This window comes from Danio rerio, chromosome 6 (assembly GCF_052040795.2).
Source record: "Danio rerio strain M-AB ecotype USA chromosome 6, GRCz13ab, whole genome shotgun sequence".
Lineage (NCBI taxonomy): Eukaryota > Metazoa > Chordata > Actinopteri > Cypriniformes > Danionidae > Danio > Danio rerio.
The window spans coordinates 20,133,010-20,154,991 of record NC_141026.1 but is presented as its reverse complement, the minus strand read 5'-3'; the positions used below and the strand labels follow the sequence as shown (position 1 = coordinate 20,154,991).

At 36.9% G+C, this 21,982-nt stretch overlaps 1 protein-coding gene and 2 long non-coding RNA genes across 6 annotated transcripts in view; all 3 read right to left on the bottom strand.

Moving 5' to 3' along the window:
* The window catches only part of lhfpl4a (LHFPL tetraspan subfamily member 4a), a 41,168-nt gene extending 29,751 nt beyond the window's left edge, over window positions 1–11,417 (bottom strand). For all 4 annotated transcript variants that reach the window (XM_087257103.1, XM_087257104.1, XM_087257105.1 and 1 more), the window contains exon 1: window positions 10,283–11,417. In XM_087257103.1, the coding sequence (XP_087113229.1) occupies window positions 10,283–10,688 (406 nt within the window). In that variant the 5' untranslated portion in view covers window positions 10,689–11,417. The remainder of the gene's footprint in view (window positions 1–10,282) is intronic.
* Window positions 1–21,982, bottom strand: part of LOC147843476 (uncharacterized) — a 756,120-nt gene that overhangs the window by 45,710 nt on the left and 688,428 nt on the right. The window lies entirely within an intron of this gene.
* LOC147843479 (uncharacterized) lies at window positions 1,633–4,424 on the bottom strand. Its single transcript, XR_015493580.1, has 3 exons — window positions 4,158–4,424; window positions 2,555–4,095; window positions 1,633–2,287 (listed from the first exon to the last, which is right to left on the bottom strand). It is a non-coding gene; the product is annotated as an uncharacterized LOC147843479 (long non-coding RNA).

Sequence of the window (21,982 nt, the reverse complement as noted above, 5' to 3'; positions counted from 1 at the left end):
GATTGTTGGTTCGAGCCTCTGCTGGGTCAGTTAGCATTTCTGTGTGGAGTTTGCATGTTCTCCCTGTGTTCACGTGGGTTTCCTCCAGGTGCTCCGAATTCTCCTGCAGTCCAAAGACATGTGGTACAGGTGAATTGAATAAGCTAAATTGGCTGTGGTGTATGTGTAAATGCAAGAGTGTATGGGTGTTTTCCAGTGATGGGTTATGAATGGAAGAGAATCCGCTGCGTAAAACATATGCTTGATAATTTGGCGATTCATTCCGCTGTGGCGACCCCTGATGAATAAAGGGACTAAGCCAAAAATGAAAATAAATGGATAAATTCAAGCAACTGATCAGTCCAGTTTATTTCTTTATATTGTAATTGTATGTTTAATATACATTTTATTGACATTCACATATTTTTATGAAAGCACCAAGTTATAAATAACTGATGGTGTGCATGCGCACTTCAACACCAGACAGAGTGGTGCCATCAATCCATAGCCTGCTCTGCAAGAGGAAAATAGTGTCAGATTTCATGTCTGCAATATTCTACTAATATTCAAACCCTGAACTCACAAAACATCACTGTTCACATTCCCAAGCCCCTTATTCATTAATAATATGAGCATATTTACACCAGCTTATTTGTAGCCTTTATTCTGCTTTGTTAATACTGAAATTATTTATAATTTACAAAATATCACATGAAAGTACTGACAATAGATTATATAATTAAACCAAATAGACTCCTTTTATTTATCAGGGGTTGCCACAGTAAAATGAACCGCCAATTTATCCAGCATATGTTTTACACAGTAGATGCCGTGCAGCTGCACCCCAGCACTAAGAAACATCCATATACACTCATTCACACACATACACTATGGCCAGTTTAGTTTATTTAATTCACCTACTGCGCATGTCTTTAGACGGTGGTGATTGATTGAATTCATTAATTAATTTGTTGACCTAAAATGATCATTTCTCCAAGCTGATGTATTAGGATTACATATTATGTAAAATACCAACAACTAGTTATTTCTCTAAAATTAAACATACTAGTAGCTAGCTTTTGTTAAATATGGCTATACACATTTTTCCTCCAGAGAGGACAACTCAGTTACTGTATGTACTTACTTTTACAGAAAAATTTTTTTAAGGCACTTGTCGTGTTATTAAATTACATTAACATTCATTCATCAAAACTGTCCAAACATAGTTCCAGATTTATTATGCATATAAAGTGTAAGTGGTGGTGCAGTGGGTAGCGCTGTCACCTCACAGCAAGAAGTAGGTTGTGTTGCCAAGATTATACATTAACTTCAAAAATGTATTATTAAAAGATGGGAAATGTGTTCTCCAAATTCTCTAAAATTTGGCTACACTGGCCTACATCATTTTCTTGCTTGGCACATTGCCAGTTTTTGGTTGCTTGAAGTTTCTTTATTACTTTCTTAGTAATAATAGTTCCTCTCAGATGTCACAGCATGCTTTTAGGCTAATTTTAGTCTTGATTTTAGCTTCAATTCACAGCCTAAGCAAGTCATTGTGTGAGTGGCCACCAGTCTTCAAATCTTAGCATAGAGCTGTCAGACTTCACTGAAAATAATGCAGTGCATGATGGGCTTAGTTTTTTTTTTTTTTTTAACATTGACACAACCATTTATACCGACCTTTACACTTGCTGTGTAGACAAACACGCTTTGACTTATCGACTTCATTCGTTCATTTATTTTCTTTTCAGCTTAGTCCCTTTATTAATCTGGGGTCACCACAGCGGAATGAACCGCCAACTTTGCCAGCACATGTTTTAAGCAGTGGATGTCCTTCCAGCTGCAACCCATCTCAGGGAAAACTTATTGACTTACAGAAATATTTTTAATGTCCAATTTTTTTTCATATGTTTTTTGTTTAGTGAAATACCTTCTGGGGTTGGTCCACACATCAATGAATGGTTGAGCTTACTTGTCAATATCATTCCAGCTGACACCAGCATTTTTTATTTTCTGAAGGGGCCGGATTTCTGATGCACAATTCATAAAGTATACAGAGCCCAAGCAGATGTTGCCTGTCTATGCAAATTATCCTAGCAAAACCACAGAGAAATAAGTAGTGCAGGTGGGCAGAGACTATTAGTAGGAGCTGTAGAAGAGAGATGGATTCCTGTTTCATGGCAGAAATGCTCCATTGGGAGCTAGAAGGACTGTAAATTTACGTGGAGCCAATAAAATTTAGAAACGAGAATGATCCAGAGAAACTAAAAAGTCCAGGCTAAACCAAACAAATGAAATAAAAGAGACTCTAGATAAATTGGAGGACCATAGTTCCAATGCAAAGAGGAGGGACAGTGTTTAAGGCAGTGGTTTCCAACCAATTTCCTTGAGGTTCACCATTGCTACACATTTTCAAACCCTCCTAGTCCAACACACTTTGGTTCCACTTGGCATCTCAATATTACAGACTACCAGGCTTTAAATCTGTGCATCACATTAAGGAGACATACAAAATCTGCTCTGTTGGTGTACTGTCAGGGAAAGGAAACGCTGACTTAGGGCATCCAATAAGCACACTGGTGGAGCCAGAAGAATAGAAATCATGGTCCTGGGTGAAGCCAGGGAGTTTTTAAAGACATGACTACATGCACTGCTTTTTTGATAGATATTTTATGTTGAAGATTACATGTCATATTATGTAGCTAATAATATGCCAAAACAATCTGAATTTGAATTGTGTTCAATTTAATTATTGACTATTTTAATTAATAACTAAATTAATTTATTCATTCATTCATTTTCTTGTCGGCTTAGTCCTTTCATTAATCTGTGGTCTCCACAGCGGAATGAACCGCCAACTTATCCAGGAAGTTTTTACGCAGCAGATGCCCTTCCAGCCGCAACCCATCTCTGGGAAACATACACACACACATTCACACAAACACTCATACCCTACGGACAATTTAGCCAACCCAATTCACCTGTACCGCATGTCTTTGGACTGTGGGGGAAACCGGAGCATCCGGAGGAAACCCACATTAACGCAGGGAGAACATGCAAACTCCACACAAAAACACCAACTAAGCCGAGGCTCGAACCAGCGACCCAGCAACCTTCTAGCTATAAGGCGACAGCACTACCTACTGTGCCACTGCTTCGCCCTTAAATTAATTCATTAAATTTTATTAATTTAGTTTTGAATTTGAATTTCTTAAATTGAATTTGAATTTCTTCATTTGAATTTTATAACTTGATTTTTTGTCTTGAGTTTGAGTTTCTGTGCAGCTAAGTTTTGCTATTGGCCTCAAGTGTTTAACACAAACATGATTCATTCATTTTGTAAATATAACTGGTCTTTACAGCTATTAGATAGAACTGAGCAAACAGCTTACAAACACTGCAAAATAACTTGACAAAAGGTGCAACAATATTACTAAATATGCTACAAAACATTACTTATAATGCAACAACATATTCACATGTATTTTCAAAACAAAGTAATTCATTCTTTACCATTTCACTACATTAATTTAGTAGCCTATATTTTTTATTGAGTAATTAAAGTGTGGTATTTGTACTTGAGTTGTTTAAAAATAATGTATTCGACTTTATTTATTTTTGTGTTTTGCAAAGAAATACAGAGTAAAAATTTGTCCTAAATTAATTTGTGTTTGTGAGCCGATCATGGAATTTAGGCCAGGGGTTCCCAAAATTTTCAGCCAGCGAACCCCAACCCAAAACAATGACTTGTGACCCCCAATATCCTTATAATCTATTCTTTGCTTAATTTTGGAGAACGTCAATCACAGATCATCCTCCATGTTCAGTTGTGGTCTGTATTTTTTATTCAACACACATTTGTAGTTAAAGTACATATTGTTTAGACAAATAGTTTGTTTTTAATTAAATTTATTTATAGAAAAGTTTTATTGAATAAAAAATGTGAGTGTCTCTCTCTCTCTCTTTGACTGGGATTTCACACTTATAAGAATGAAGAAATAACGGTGTCTGAGGCTCATGGCCACTGAACTCTTATAATTTACGTAGATTTTTATTTCATGGCACTTTTAATTTGTAGTTGAAGATTAATGAAAAATTAAAAAAGAAAGAAAGACACTAATTTTTTTTTTGGTAGAACTAAACTTTTAATTATTACCTTAACTGCTGATCAGGGGTACGTTTCCGAAAACCATTGTTAGCTAACTAATGTCGCAAGTTAGGTCGTTACAAACATAGTTCGTTTATTTGGCGTTTCCCAAATCCGTCGCTCCAATGAACATTCACAAACTGCATTGAAAACTTGTACACTTGCAATTACACCTCCAGAGCTGTAGTTAGAAACATAGTTCCTGGTTGTTTTCTATTCCCAGTTATCCCCTATGCCCTATTCGATTAAAACATTCTAACATTTAAACTTAAAATTAATTAAATAAAAATGATTTGCATGTTCTTAATGTACTCATCTTCTAGATCATCCAAAACTGACAAGCAGCTGCGTCATAAGGAGAACAGCAGCCAAAACACAGACTGATTTATTGATGACAGGTACACCCCAAACTGTGTTTTGAGATGATTACAATGATAATTTTCCTCCCATATTTTTTATGTTTATCAAAATGTTTACATAAAACTAAGCATGTATGTGGGACTTTTATTTTGAAAATGGGACACACAAAAAGTCGAAGCCAGATGCACCAGTTTGTTTTATATGTGTTACCAAGCAATGGCTCCCACAGTCACGGCTTTAAAGCTCGTCAGAGAGCAAACTGCAGGATATACAGACTACAAAACTTATTCAGAGCCACCCCAAAGGAGCATAAGGTAATAGTATTTTTGTTAATTTATTGGGCTCTATTTTGACGGTCCATGCACAGAGCGCAAAACGCAGGGCGCAAATGCTTTCAGGGCATCCAAAATCCGCTTTGCGCCGTGGCGCATGGTCTAAAAGGGTTGAGTTTATTTTCTTAATGAGTTATACTGTAGGTGTGTTTTAAGAATAAACCAATTAGAGTGTCATCTTCTATTCCCTTTAAGAGTCAGCTGCGTTGCACCATAATCGCATTCGCTATTTACAAGACGTAAAGTAAGTCTAAGTGAAAAAACTGAACATTTCACTAGCAAACAGTTAACAATTAACAGTTTTTTTTAACAGAAAACTGTTAAACAGAGCATCTACTGCGTGAGAATGAGAGACAATACTTTCACCTTCGCTCTTGGATAGGGAAACCTTTACGCACAGACATCAATTAGTCTATAAATAATTAATTGCGTTTGTTAAGCGCAAATATTCATTTCAAAACTATTTCTAAATTCAGTTCTAATTTCCAGCAAACGAATAACTGAACAATAATAACGAAGTGTGCTCATAAACCTGAGTTATATCCTAAAACACATGCTGTGCCCAATATAGTCTAAAACCTGACATGTGGGCAAATCTAAGCTTGTTTTTAATAAAACAAATATAAATATGGATATAATAAATAATACTGCTAATAATAATAACATTATACAAAAGAAAATTGTTATGAATGAACTGAAAAAGCCTCCAGAGATAAAGACATAAAAGCAGTGATTTTTCATATTTATGTAGGCTAGAAAATAATATGTTTTTTAATATTTTAATCCTTTATACTTAAATCCTATATCTATTCTTATTATATCCTATATATATATCCTTAATATTATTTTTTTTTCATTTGTAAAGATATTTGCCTATTGCTCTCTTGTGTGTATTAAGCAGTGTGTAAGCGAGGCGCAACTCTGCGCCGGAGTTTAGACCGGGTTTGTTTTGGTCTAATGAAAAATCTATTTTAGTTTCTCAAATTAGCAACGCCCCAGCAGTGTGCCTTAGAATGCCTTTCTTTTTAGACCAGAACGCCTATGGGTGCACATATGAGCGCTAATGCATTTGCTATTTAAACAGCGTAGCACAATGCCTTAAAACGACTCTTGCGCCAAGCTGAAACTAGCAAAAGACTATTGCGCCGCGCCCTTCGCCAAATTGCGCCAAGTGTATGATAGGGCCCATTATGTTTGTTGTGAAATTTGCCAGACATGTTTGTTATTTAAGAAAACAAACACATGTAGACTGCTGAGACTTGTGTTTAATGCTCGTTTAAGCATTGAGTGTTATCACTCAGCTTTTACTGTATTTTTCTTTATGGAGTGAAAGAATAGCAAAACACTTTATTAAACACTTTATTAAATTTATAAAACACTTAATTATCTATTTATGCAGAGACTGATATCATATCCTGGCTGTGTTTACATTTACATTATAGCAAAATAAAACCCATTACATCTATGTCCCTCTCTTTTCTTGAGTTTAATTATACTTTAGCCTATATTTTATTTTAGGTTACTCTGTCTAGTGGTTTATGTTAGATAACTCACTCACCACATGCTAAAATAAACCTCTCCACCACTTAAGTTAAAAAGATTTAACAGGGCATTAAAAATTTTTGTTTGTATGATTATTTTGCATGTTTATTTTAAGGTACAATATGCTGTGTTTGTGAGTGAGCATGTATATGTGTATGTGTATGTGGAGAGAGCACAGAGAGCTACATCAGAGTGGAGCTTGTTAATATTTATAACCACTCAAAATATGTTCAATAAGGACTATCTGATTCTAGGGGTATTTATTGGATAATAAATGAGCATATAAAACAATTTTTGGAGAATTTTTGAACTTACCTAACCCACATACCTACAATGTAGATATCAGAGAACAATTTATCTTAATCAAGGCAGTATATGGCACCTTGTATTTGTTATGATTTTCTGCTTTATTTTAAGGTAGAGAAGCTTTTTAAACTATGCAATCATGAAATGATCTATGCACTAAGTGTAAATAGTAGTTTAATGCTATTCAAAAAAGGGTACCTCAGGCTCAGTGTATTTATAATAATTTGTTATAAAATAGTATACTTTAAGATCTATGATTATAGTTGCATTCACAGTGTTTTTGATTTCCTGAACTTAAATGTAATAAGATTTTCAGCCAAAACCTTTGAATGTACAAAACAGACGCTTGGATGCAGCTGTAAACTGACATAACTCTGCTCTTGCTTTAATTTATCACAGATGAGGGAAAGTACATATTAAATCAAAACTAAACATTTTGTTAGCTCACATTGCAGTTTTGTGGTGAACAATTCATCTCTCATGTCATTAAGAAAACAAAATGTTTACCCTTGTGGTCTAAAATTAAAATGCGAAAATGCCTTCCTGTGTTTTTTCAGTTAAATTCTCAGATTACATTTTGAGGTATTGGGCGTGGTTAACATACTCCACCTAACACAAGCTTCATTCTGAAATTGTATCGTTATATACATTGCACCAAATACATACGTTTTTTTTGCAGTTTTTGTTTTCTCGAATCCACCAGAGGCCGCTGTGCACGCTTTTTGAGATCTCAAATTTCTCTCGTGAGTGCCATTCGTGTCTGCTGTTCTTGCATAAATCTACCAGAGGCCGCTCTGACTGACTGACCAATCAACTGACCCTCCTTCCTCCTTCCCTAAACCCAAGCAATAGTGTTTTTTAAAACACTGATTGACCCACCCACTCACCCACTTCCCTAAACCCAACTGACAGTTTTAAAAAACAACAAAAAAAAAAAAAAACAGCCCTTGCCTGATTTTTACCACGTTTTCAGATTTTACCACAGTCTCACCCTGTTATTTACTTGTTTATTTTTATCTCTTGGCTTCTATTTTTGTCTTACCCAGTGGAACCGTTATTTGCCAGACTCAGATATACTGTCGTTGTGGTCAACTCCTCTCTGCCGACATACATGGTGAGCTAACTGAACAATCTGGTAACACCGGGAAAGCTGTCCATATGGAGGTAAGCGGTCAGCTGGTAAGCATGAAAATGAATGGCATCATACGTACTCCTGGCTACATAATTGGAAATCTCCAGAAATGTTTGTAGGGCTATGTTTTCAGGATGTGTTTGTGTTGACTTAGCCACGCCCTTCCAACCATTAGGTTGTAATAACTCTTTTGAAACCCATTTTCCAATCTTATTGAATGAAATACTTAATAAATGTCACAATACGGAAAAATAAAAACGATCGCAGCTTCTGCTTCATGTTGACTTTAAGAATTTGGAAAATTTGGAGAACGCAATGCAGATTTAGCAGAAAGATCATTCAATAGTGGCAAGGTTTATATTTAAGTATCAACCACAACAAAATCAAACATACAGCAACAGGGGCAATCAATGTTAAACAATTCCCAATTCTTAAGATTTGTTCAGAAACTGGGGTCAAAGTTTTCACAGCACCGTAAGCTCAAGAAACTACAGCTCCGTGTAGGCCTGTTTTCTACTGTTAGGCTCACTAGAAAAATAAAGACAAACAGAAAACACATTGTACAAAACCCTGCACAAGGTTATAGCCTAAATGTGGGAATTAGGGAAATAATTTAGTTGTTGTGTGTTTTTAACTCTGTGTAAATGTGCATATGGCTGCACAGCTGTATTTGTTGTTACAAATTAGCTGTCAAATCCACCATGCAAATCAGCATTGCACTATGATCTTCAAAAGAACAAAATACAAGGGGACAAAACATGGATAGAAGCAGACTCTCCAGGCCCGTAGCCAGGGGTGGGGGGTTGGTGCGATTGGGGGGAATTCGGGTGGTTCGAAAGACCTACGCCCCACTGACAAAGGTCCAGAATTTGCCATTGGTGCAGAATTTTGCCACTATTTTCTCATTTGTCCTGTTTTTACTGTTATTCCATCATAAATTGTGGAAATAACCCATCAAAGGTTTTAAGACCATGCAGAATATGACAGGGGAAGTAAACTTTTGCTGTTGACTTACTGTTGTTAAATAGACAAAAACATTTTACAAGTAACTTTTATACTAAATCTTAAACCTTATTCTTTAAATAAAAATTGACCATTGAAAAGGTCTAAAGCACCAAAAACACCCCATATGAAGTTAATTTTGATACTAATTAGGCTGTTGTTGTTATCCATGAATTATCTGAAGAGGCCAAAATAAAATCATGACGCTCTATTATTATTATTATTATTATTATTATTATTATTATGTTTTAATTGTTTTTATTCAAACTGACAAATTCTGATAGAGGAAAGCTGAATGTCCTGGCCAGTTTGTTATTTGTTTGATAAATGACAACATGCAACTTTTTTGATATATGATGTAATATATTTGTATTTATACTTTATTATACTATATTATACATATTTTTTCCATATTTCTTTATTATATATATATATATATATATATATATATATATATATATATATATATATATATATATATATATAAACCAAACAGCCAACTCAAAACCCTTTCTGTTAACCTGATATGCAGCATTACTTATGTAATTAATGCTTCAATTAATTATGCTAAAACTATAATTTCTTCTCAAAATGTTCAGCAAGTTTTAATAATTATTAATAATCAATTAATTTATATTAATAATTCATTATTAAATAAATTATTAAATTATTGAATAATTGAAAATGACACTTTAACCAAATATGTAAATCACAATCAGTAACAATAAATGTACTAATAAATACTTGACAAGTATTGAGTCATTAAATGGCCTAATATTTGGCATGGATAGCCTATATATTTTATTTGTGCTTTCCAGAAGATGACGGGTTCACCTAGTTTATTGTGTTTTCTTCCTCTAAACATCACATGAAATGGGTCTTTTCATCATTACACCTTAGCTACCACACAGCAAAACCAGGCAACCACCTACAATCAGTCTTTTTTTGCACAGGCAAGCATTTATGTTTTTTCAGGAAGACAAATTACCCAATTCCAGGGAATAGTAATAATAGTAATGGTGAAAAACATGGAACTGTCCTATGGAAATTCCAATTGAAAGCATTAAATAAAATTCTGCAAATATAAAAAAAGAGATTTAAATAAACATATTTAGATTTTTTTAGCCATTCATATTCAGTTTTTATGTAAAAAAAAAAAAACAGGCAATAGAAATGCATTTTTAAAATCTGCACTTATAAAACAGTGTATAATGCATGTGTCTGTGTGTACATTCAAATAAACGAATATATAATATAAATATCTAAAAAACACTTCAAGTCGCAAGGCCAAATAAAGGCATGATCACTGACAGCTTCACTGAACCCCTTGAAAACACACGCACCAACAACGAGCTCCATACAAGTAAACAAGCATCAGTCCTTGTATCCACCGTTTACCAGGGTTTAGTGGGTAAGAGATCAATCTGGAGTATGGCAAACAAAAGCGTAATCATTCCACAACGATCTAATATATATACTCACCACAAAGCAGCTGCATCCAAGCGCAGGTTTTGTAGACGGTGGCGGTGTTGCAGAAAAAGAAGAGCGCCATACAGGCGATGCAGCTCAAAATGAGCACCATGGACAGCAGCACGAAGAATGAGGCCGCCTTAAACGCGCCGGACGGGATGGAGCTGAAGTCCGAAAATGTTCCCTGGCAAATCAGCTCCCGGTTCGAGTTGCCGTCGCCCACACAGTAATGGAACAGCCCGAAGTAACCGGCATGTGGTGTACTCACGCTGTCCCCGATCCAATAAGGCTGGATGAAGACCACCACGTTGATGGTGGCGAAGCAGATGGTGAAGATGGCCCACAAGACACCAATGGCTCGAGAGTTACGCATATAGTTGTCATGGTAAATCTTTGAGGCTTCTTGTGAAGGTAGCATTTTCCTCGCTTGCACCCAACCGTCTACCCTCCCGTGATTTGTTTCTGCTATTTCCGGCGTCTCTATCTCCCCCTATCTACCCCACCGGCACCCTCAGAAATGCGCCTCTGCCGCGAGTCCTCAAATGGAGATGAATAAAGATCTGTCTAATTTGAAGTGGGCTAATGAAGATGTGAGAGAGGTGTCCGTCCTTGATGCTATCTACCAGAACCGATCAGTCTTTTCGTCACATCAGAATTGATCAACATGAAACAAATAAATAATTGATGGAAACGTTATGATAATGCATTCGGTGAAACAAGAAATCACGCTCTGTTCCTTTCCTCCTCCGTTCTCCGTGCAGAAACTGAGATTACATGGCAAAATAAATGTGTCTGATAAAATCGAGAATACGCATTATTGCTGCTCGGTGTGTTTGGGCATAAATAGTATATCCGGTGTTCCTCTCATCGGCGGCGAAGCTGTCAAGATGTCAATGATGGATCTTCCGCAGGCGAGCGAGAGCAGGTTTAACGAAATCTGGAACATCGGCGAGACGCGTCGCACGTAGTCGTAATGATAACCTGCATGTGTCCGTCGCCATAAACATCTGAATTTCATTCAGGAGGGCACTTCGTTTTGCGGTTTGTGGCTTTTGTCTTTCGTTGCAAGCGTCTCCGACGTCCCGTTAGGCTATTTCTTCTCTGCGCGCACGCGCTTATGGTGATGTTCAGAGCTGCCGATGAATGCGCGTACACGATTTGGGATATTGCAGAAATTTCGATAAGTGCACGCCCCTTTAACATGCGTCAATACATATTAGTAGATGTAATTGTTTTTGAAACGCATTACATTACAGATCACTGTGCAGATTTTATTTTAGTATAACGTAAGAGATGGCACGTTTATCTTTTTCATCAATACTAGAGAATGTGGAAGCCTAATCTGCTCATTCGTGGAAATGATATAGGCTATACGAGGAATTTTAGACTTTAAATCTCAATAATTAGAGAATTTAAACAGTTTTTCAGCACTGAAATGTCACACAAGGCTTAGTGCTCCGACTGGTGCTACACTGTAAAACCCATGAAGTTAAGGTAACTCAAACAATTTGAGGAAATCGGTTGCAACAAACCATTTAAGTTCAAAAGCTAATAATGAGTACTGTAAACTTAATTCATTTGAGCAAATGAAGCAATTTGAGCACAGTAAAACTCAATAAATGAAGAGAACTCAAACCAATACTGTAAAACTCAATAAGTTCAACTCAAACCGTTTGAGGACACCGATCACAACGAATCATTTGAGTTATAAAAAAATAAAATCTAAATGAGTACTGTGAACTTAATTTAAGTTGAAGTAATGAGGTATTTAATTAACTCATTACCTTCAACATTGAGTTCAAAACTCTTTTCAAATGAGTAGAATTAACTTTCAGTAAATTTTGAGATAACTACACTCATTTCATTTGATAAAAGTGACCGTAGGGTTCTACAGTATATTTAAATTGTGCATACTGGATATATCATTAACAAAGTTAGAGTTAGTTTTCACTGCAACACTGGTCATATCAAACTGTACACTTCCCCTTGGCCCAATGAAACATTACAGTTTACAGAATATATTGTTATTCAAAATAATAAAATTAAATATCTGGTAACATCTTGCTTCTAAATACAAGAAAAGCTGTAGTTTTACTTATCGGACCTCATTTCAATTCTGAAAAAAGTGGAATAATCCCTAACTAGATGGATGATCTGTTAAGTCCTTGTTGTCAGTGAAGTGCTTTGGCTAATTTTATTGCAATCTGTTGTTTGAAGCCCACATATCATACAGATTGAGGTGCACATTTACTATGGGCAATAAGACCCTTGCATTTTGCACTGCTAACTCTAATGGCAAAACATGACTCATACTAAGATTCTTCTTATAACAATAATAATAATATTAATAATAATATTTCATTCAGTCATTCATTTTCTTTTCGGCTTAGTCCCTTTATTTATCCAGGGTCACCACAGAGGAATGAACCACCAATAATAATAATAATAATAATAATAATAATAATAATAAGCAGTAGGTAATAATAATAAAGCGTTTCTGTGCGGAGTTTGCATGTTCTCCCTGCGTTCGCGTGGGTATCCTCCACGGTTTCCCCCACAGCCCAAAGACATGCGGTACAGGTGAATTGGGGTAGGCTTAATTGTCTGTAGTGTATAAGTGTGAGTGAGTGTGTATGGATGTTTCCCAGAGATGGGAATCAAAGCATCTGCTGCGTAAAACATGTGCTGGATAAGTTGGCGGTTCATTCCGCTGTGGCAACCCCGGATTAATAAAGGGACTAAGCCAAAAAGAAAATGAATGAATAATAATAATAATAATATTAATAATAATAATATGCAGAACATGCAAACTCCACACAATGAAATGCCAACTGACCCAACCGAGGCTCGAATCAACGATCTTCTTGGTCTTGACTTAAAAAGGCTGCTTGAGGTACGGTATATCTTCTTGTGTGCAACGTTGCAAGGTGCTGTCCCTGGTGGGACTGCTGAATTGTTTTTTATGAGTGGTTGAACTGCAAGGAATTGTTTACTTAATCCTGATTAATTACACTCTTGCAAAATATGTAATTTATACATAATTTTTGTACATTAATGCAGCCTAATCAAGCCCAAAAATGTGATAATCTTTATTTAGTAGTCCTTTTAAACCAGATGTCAAATTTTAAGAATCTTTTATTTTTGTTTATCTGACACTTTAATTGCCTAAAAATGCTAAAATATAGTCTCTTAAATAACTTACTCATTACAAAAGTCCGGAGAAGCACTTTAGCAACGAGACCAGCAGCATGTAAGTACATTTAGACTTGTTTTCAGTTGTTTGTGTATGGTTCTAGGACATTTAGACTTGTTTTCAGTTGTTTGTGTGTGGTTCTTGGACAATCACTGTAGACTTCTTTTCAGTTGTTTGTGTGTGGTGCTAGAAAGTTTACTCACTGTTTCCTTGGTTACTGTAAGAGCTTGTGTGTGTATCGCGGACGATTTTGCGCCCCCCGCCTCAGTTTCTGTTGTTCTATTGAGGGTACTCTCGAGCAAGTCCAAGCACCAGGTAAAGGGTATATATTCAGTGCACTAGGTTTAGTTAGTAGGAGAAGTACTTTAGCATTGAAACCAGCAGCGTGTAAGTACATTTAGACTTCTTTTCAGTTGTTTGTGTATGGTTCTAGGACATTTAGACTTGTTTTCAGTTGTTTGTTTGTGGTGCTAAAAAGTTTACTCACTGTGGGGGCGCGAAACCGTCCACGATACACACACAAGGTCTTACAGTAACCAAAGAAATGGTTACTGTAAGAACTTGTGTGTGTATCGCGGACCCCCACCTCAGTTTCTGTTGTTTTATTGTGGGTACTCTCGAGGCATGTCCAGCTGAATTCAATCAGCAAGCGCTCAGAGGTGTATATAAGCAGCTAGTCTCACCGCAGCATCGGTCACGGCAGCCTCGTGTGAAGGCCGCCTTGTGTGAAGACAGACGAGTGTAAAGACCATCGACTATACCTGCGCAACTGACGAGTGTAAAGACCATCCACTCTACCTGCGCGACTGACGAGTGTAAAGACTATCGACTCTACCTCCGCGACTCCACCGAGCAAAGACACCAACAAAGCACTTGAGTACTTTACTTATTTATTTTACTTTATCTTTGCACTTATTATTGTTTTCATTGCACTTTTATTATGTTTACTAATTCCTGTTGTTACTAACACTCGAAAATCACGGGAGGTACGCTGCAGGCGTAATCCTCACAACCTTCGTTCAATACATGTATCTGCTATTTCACAACTCTCTCTCTCCGTGGGCCTCTGGAATTGTCAATCTGCTGTTAACAAGGCAGATTTTATTACCTTAATAGCTACACATTCTGACTATAATCTCATGGCTCTAACTGAGACCTGGTTGAGACAGGACACTGCTACACATGCAGCTTTTTCTGCTAATTTCTCTTTTTCCCACACTCCTCGTCAAACAGGGAGAGGGGGTGGGACAGGACTACTGATTTCCAAAGAATGGAAATTTACTCAGAGACCATCCCTGGCAAAGATCAGCTCCTTTGAATTCCATGCAGCCACCATTATCCACCACTTCTACGTAAATGTGGTTGTCATCTACAGCCCACCAGGTACATTAGGTCACTTATTAGATGAACTGAATGTTCTTCTCTCATCTTTTTCTGATTATGAAACTCCCTTGTTGGTGCTAGGTGACTTCACAGGTGAATCCACATTGAAAGACCTCAAGCTACTGACTTCCAGACTCTGCTTGTCTCTTTTGACCTCAAAAGAGCACCTACTTCTGCTACTCACAAATCAGGTAATCAGCTAGACCTTATTTACACTCGACATTGCTTCGCTGATCAAACACTAGTTACTCCACTACACACATCACCAATCCTCGCTTACTCTTTAAAACATTTTCCTTCCTCCTTTATCCTTCTCCTCCACCCTCATCCTCCACACTTACTGATGACTTTGCTACATTCTTTTGCACCAAAACTGCAAAAAGCAGTACTCAATTTGTTGCACCTACAACAAACATGCAAGATACACCACCAACACCACACACACTCACCTCTTTTTCTCAGCTCTCTAGCCATGTAACTACCTGTCCGCTTGATCCCATTCCCTCTCATCTCTTGCAAGCCATTTCTCCTGCAGTCATACCAACACTGACTCACATAATTAACACATCTCTTGACTGGGCTAGGGTAACCCCACTGCTAAAGAAACCCAACCTGGATCAAACGCTACTTGAAAACTACAGACTGTTATCCCGTTATTCATTCATGGCCAAGATTCTGGAGAAAGTTGTGTTCAATCAAGTCCTGGACTTTCTTACTCAAAACAACTTCATGGACAACAAGCAACTGAGACTGCCCTGCTCTCGGTCGTGGAGGATCTCAGACTGGCTAAAGCAGACTCTAAATCATCAGTCCTCATCTTGCTGGATTTGTCAGCTGCTTTTGAAACTGTAAACCACCAGATCCTGCCATCTACGCTTGAGTCACTGGGCTTTGCAGGCACTGTTATTCAGTGGTTCAGATCTTACCTCTTTGACAGGTCATTCAGGGTGTCTTGGAGGGGAGAGGTGTCCGACCTACAGCATCTAAACACTGGGGTACCACAGGGCTCTTTTCTTGGGCCACTTCTCTTCTCCATTCTACACAACATCTTTAGGATCAGCCATCCAGAAACATGGATTTTCCTACCACTGCTATGCTGATGATACCCAGCTATACCTCTCTTTTCACCCTGATGATCCCTCGGTTTCAGCTTGCATCTCAGCCTGTCTTTCAGACATTTCACACTGGATGAAAGATCATCATCTTCAGCTTAACCTCACAAAAACGGAAATGCTTGAAGTTTCTGCCAACCCGACTCTACATCATAACTTTTCAATCCAGATGGATGGGGCAACCATTACTGCATCCAAAACGGTGAAAAGCCGTGGAGTAATGATTGATAACCAACTAAACTTCTCTGACCACATTTCTAGAACTGTTGGATCTTGCAGATTCACACTCTATAACATGAGAAAGGTCCGACCCTTCCTATCTGAACATGCAGCTCAACTCCTTGTTCAAGCTTTTGTTCTCTCCAGACTGGACTATCGCAACTCTCTACTAGCCGGGCTTCCAGCTAACTCTATCAAACCTCTTCAGATGCTTCAGAATGCAGCAGCACAAGTTGTCTTTAATGGACCTAAAAAAGCACATGTCACTCCGCTACTCATCTGTTTGTACTGGCTGCCAGTTGCTGCTTGCATCAAATTCAAAGCTCTGATGTTTGCTTACAAAGCGACTTCTAACTTTGTTCCTTCTTATCTGCTCTCACTTCTGCAGATTCATGTGCCCTCCAGAAACTTGCGTTCTGTGAATGAACGTCGTCTGGTGGTTCCATCCCAAAGAGGGAAGAAATCACTTTCCTGAACTCTCGCATTCAATCTGCCCAGTTGGTGGAATGAACTCCCTAACTGCATCAGAACAGAATGTTTTGCCTCTTACACTTTACATACCTGAAACTTGCCAACAGCACTTATTCATTGTTGCTCTTATAGTTGTGTAAATTGCTTCCTTGTCCTTATTTGTAAGTCGCTTTGGATAAAAGCGTATGCTAAATGACTAAATGTAAATGTAATGTAAATGTAATGTAAATGTAGGTGCCTTGTCAATTTTTTGACAAACTTTGCTACATGTTTTTTGTTTTCATTCCTTTTGTTATATGTGTGGACATACAATGGATGGAAATGTCTTGTCTCACAGAACCATGGTGCTACAAAAATAAACATAAATATGAACACAACACTACACAACACAATATGCAGATTTGTTAAAAGAGGAATTAAAAAACAGAATGAATTACTGGAGTGGTAATCTACATGTATAATATAAATAGTTGACTATGCATATAACCTAAGACAGGCTATACAAGTACTTTACATAATATTGTGCATTGTATGAGTGCAAAATTACTATTTAGGATTAAAGTATTGCAATGAGATTTGTGGTGCGCTATGAGGTAAACATTTTTTTATTGAGTCCTTGTAACATGGAGTTAAAGAAATTGTCTGGTAAATATGGAGAAAAGTGTTTCTCTACAAGGGGTTTGTTTACCCTACTCACCTGTGTGAAGCACACTCAGAATTGCACAATAGATTTCTGGAGTGTTTGTAAGAAAGTGTGTGGCGCATATAGAGAGAAAATAGTGTGTTTTCTATGGGTCAAGTCATTAAAATTTTTAATGATTTAGCCAAACATTTAAATTAAAGTAATTGTGGAAACAAAATTATAACTTGTGCAACAAAACTTGAAATTGCTGCAAAGGTCCTACTTGTAAAAAAAAATTATTTCCACAAACAGCTAAATCAACACATTAAAATCGAATGATAATAATAATATAAATCATATTATAAAGGCTGAAACTGAAATACTTTCAACAACAAAAAAAGTAACCTGGTACCTCATTCATTATGCATCAAACACTCCAGAAGGCAAAGAAATATTAAGCAGTTCAGGTTTTAACATTTAAAAAAATTATTATTTTACTAAATTATATTCTCATAGCATTTGTTTTTTCTAAATCAATGGTTACAGGTTTTAATCTTTCTTCAAAATATAATAGAATATTTTTAATATTCTTTAATATTTTTCGAGTAATAAAAAAACTCAAACAGGTTTGGAACAAGTGGAGGATGCAAGTGGAGTTAAATTTTGGGTGAGCTGTCGCTTTAAAAAAAACTGTACAAAATGAGAATTTGCCAACCTGGTCCATCTTAGGTTTGCAATGAAATGTTGTGCTTATCTCAAACTATGCCTCACCTATTATTCTGTCAACCACTTGCTTTTTCAACCCTTTTTGCTATTTAGAAATTGGCCCACCAGTTCTACCCTATTCTTAACTTCTGGGGGTTTGGGCGTTATCCCTTTGGCATAAAGAACATTATTTTATATTACATATTATTTGACATTTTTACATAGTGCACATACTTATGTATTACAATAATACTAATACTCTACATCAATTTTTGCCTGGTTAATCAATTGTCATCACAGAAACAAAGGCTTTCTTCAGGTTTTTACACTAGATCAAGTAGAAAGTCCCAAGTACATTGAGAATGTTCTATTATTTTTCCATTACACCTTAATAATATTCATCTTTAAATTAAAAATATGAGCACTGCACATTTTTGGGATGCTGTCAGTCCTTAAACAAATGTGTAACTGATTAATCTACCCTGCTAGTCTGAAATATTAGTGGCGACTTTAGTTTGAGTTGCTATTCCTGGAGGATGTTGTGATATGTTGTCATGATTCCCTGATGTTCTACATTTATTAATTTAGGATATTCTGATGGCAGGGGCAAAGCCATACTCAGATTTACAACATGTTACTTATGCTTGTTCTGCAGATGTTTACCCTTGAGATATCTCCAAAGTCCATAACAATTCTCTCCCAAGTTTAGCAGATAACCTGTTTGTTTAAGGAATCAAATCTCACCCTGACATAATTAACACATTTACTACTTTGTTCACAGTTGCTCACTTGGCCTCCTTAATGTTATCTGTGTGTGTTGCTGCATTGATAAAATAGCAGAACATATGTACACAATTGCTTTTCCCTGTAGCCCCCCTGATCTCAACAAAAAATAAAAATTAACAAATGGGGAGCGTTGAATAATAGTTGAATGTTTGGTGTCATGATAGTCTCTTATTAGGTTTTGAAATGTACATAAGGTCAGGTTTCTTTTTTACATTACATCAGGTATTTTTTACATTTGTTATGGGATCTGCAAAAACCTCTGTACTTTGGTCAGTCTGGACACATAAAGACCACATGTTCAATTAAACCCTTAAACAAGACCCTGCCTGTGAGTTTTGAAGCTATTCAACCTTTTAACTATCAATATGTAGAAATCCCTATAACTCTCATATTCTATTCATGTTATCAATACTATAGCCAACAGACAAAAAGGGAGCCCAACTACATTTTAACTGAGCATTGTGCCACGGAATTAATTCCTGGTACCAAGTCCCCTAGTGGGAGAATATTTCCCCAGTCTCAACTAGAAACAAAAGCTATAAACGCTTCTATTGGAAAGGAACTGGACAAGGGATTTATATGACCATCTACCTTATACCTGCCTCTGCTGGTTTCTTCTTTGTGTCAAAAAAGGATGGTGGCCTGCGTCATTGCATTGTTAGACACTTCCACTAGCTCCTGCAGCACTAGAACATTTTAAAACAGCAAAGTTTTTCACAAAACTCGACATCTGCAATGATTACAACCTAATCAGAATTAAAGAAAGGGATGAATGAAAGACAGCCTTCTGCACTGGGCATTATGAATATGCTATTCGAACTGGCCAGTGGTCCATATTCCAGGCATTTATCAATGATGTCTTCAAAGACATGCTGAACCATCATTTGATTCTATGATTAACACATGGAATATGTCTGAGCTGTATTAAAATGACTAATAGAACACAAGTTATGTGTCAAGTTGAAAAGTGTGAATTTAACCAAACCTCTGATTTCTTTCTGGGTTGCAACACAAGGTGTGGCTTGGATCAACAAAAAAAGGAAAGTCTACACAACTGGCCAAAATCTACATGTTGGCTTCTTATGCCAGACCCAGAACCGCCATTTGCAGTAAAGATTGATGTTTATAACACTGGAATTGGGGTGGTTATATCAAAATATAGGCTTAACTGGCAATATCACATGTCCAAACTCAACAACCGACCACAACCAAATGCCCATCCAACAAGACATTTATCCCACAAACAATCAGGCAGAAAGTACTACAGACTTTCCACTCAAACCCCAGCTCTGGTCATCCTGGCATCTCAGGTACTTTATGTCAATAAAGTTGCTGGTTCAAGTAGGTGGGCCAGGTGGCATTTCTCTGTGGAGCTTGCATGTCCTCCCCCAGTTTCCCCCCACAGTCCGAAGACATGGGATTATAAGAGAATTGGATAAACCAAACTGGCTGTAACTTACGAGTGATGTGTGTATGAGTGTGAATAAAAGAATGTATAGATGTTTCCCAGCACTGGGGGTTCATGAGTTAGTGTATTCTCAGTCATTAGTTGCAGCAGGAAGTGCAAACGCCACATAAAATACATGCCAGAGTAATTGGGTAGTCAATTCTTCTGTATAACAGAAAATAAAATGCTTTCTACAAACTTACTGCCACCAGAACCAAGCTGTTTGGTGCTGCGACTTAATGTAGGCAGAATAGCCCTGAACTCCTTTCACACACTTCCAACACATCCCTTTCAGTGTGTGTTGTGATTTCAACCCCATCTATTTCTCTGATCAGGAGAACCCACCAACATTCCCATAATTAATGACTGGCTTCAAACAAACGAAGCTATGTTGGATGCGCTTCATACACACCAACAGCATGCTATCAGAAGATTTAAGTAACAGGCTGACAGACTGTTTATATCCCTGGTCAATGGGTACCCATGATCTCCATCTAATAGTCTCATTCAAGAAACTCAGCCCTATATGTAAATTCTTAGTGGTAGCAGACATGCACTTGTCAACCTTTATCTCATTAATTTATACGTTATAATCTTGACAATCAGCAAATCTACAGCATGAGGAAAACATCAGCTTCTTAATTTAAAATCTTTGCAAAAATGGTTAAACTGCTACAATTTAATGCTTTTATTCTGTAATGCTTCAGCTTTAACCCTCTTCCTACCGTTGGAATGTGAGTCAGTTATGCTAGTTTAACTGTTTCATGTAGTTAATACGATCTTACTTGTATCAGATTTGATGTTTTTCAGTGTTTTGCTCATAAATGAAAGTCCCCCTAATCAAGCTGGTTTCTGCTACATGCTCTGCAGTATTATATTAAAATTAATTAACTTCCTCCAAACTGATAGTAGCTTGTGATTATATTTATTAATTATATTTCTTTATTAGCTATAATTATAATTATAAATTATAGTTAATTATGTGGGTAGCATGTTCACCTCACAACAAGAAGGTAGCTGGGTCAAGCCTCGGCTGGGTCAGTAGGCATTTCTGTGTGGAGTTTGCATGTTCTCCCTGTGTCCGTGTGGGTTTCCTCCGGGTGCTCCGGTTTCCCCCATAAGTCCAAAGACATGCGGTACTGGTGAATTGTGTATACTAAAATTGACTGTAGTGTATGAGTGTGTGTGTGTATGAGGGTGTATGGATATTTCCCAGTGATGTGTTGCGACTAGAAGGGCATCCGCTGGATAAGCTAGCAGTTTATTCTGCTGTGACGACCCCAGATTAATAAAGTGACTAAGCCGAAAAGAAAATGAATGAATGAATGATAATTAATTATGTTATTGAGATTATTATATGAATTAGAATTAATTATGAATATTTCCCTTTGAACAAAATTCACTACAACTGCTTATGCCTGTTCTGTAAGCATTTCACCTCTTCTTTTTCCAATGACTGATGCGTGAATGTTTCATATATCCGCAGATCACTGACTGGTGGTTTGTCTGAAAATGTTCACCAAGCCTTTATTATCAGAATGAAGTCGACGTTTAAGGAGTCAAAGTTCGAGTTGTTCCCTTTTTATCAGGAAATTCTCAAGCCTCTGGTCCTAGATTTCATTGTAAGATAAATCTTTAAGTCTTTTGTAAGACACAAATATTTAAATGAACAATAAGAACTTCATGTAATAAAAAATATATATTTCATGAGTTACTCTCCAACATGGGTCACCATCTTCAACAGATTTTGCTTTACTCACTCACTCACTCACTC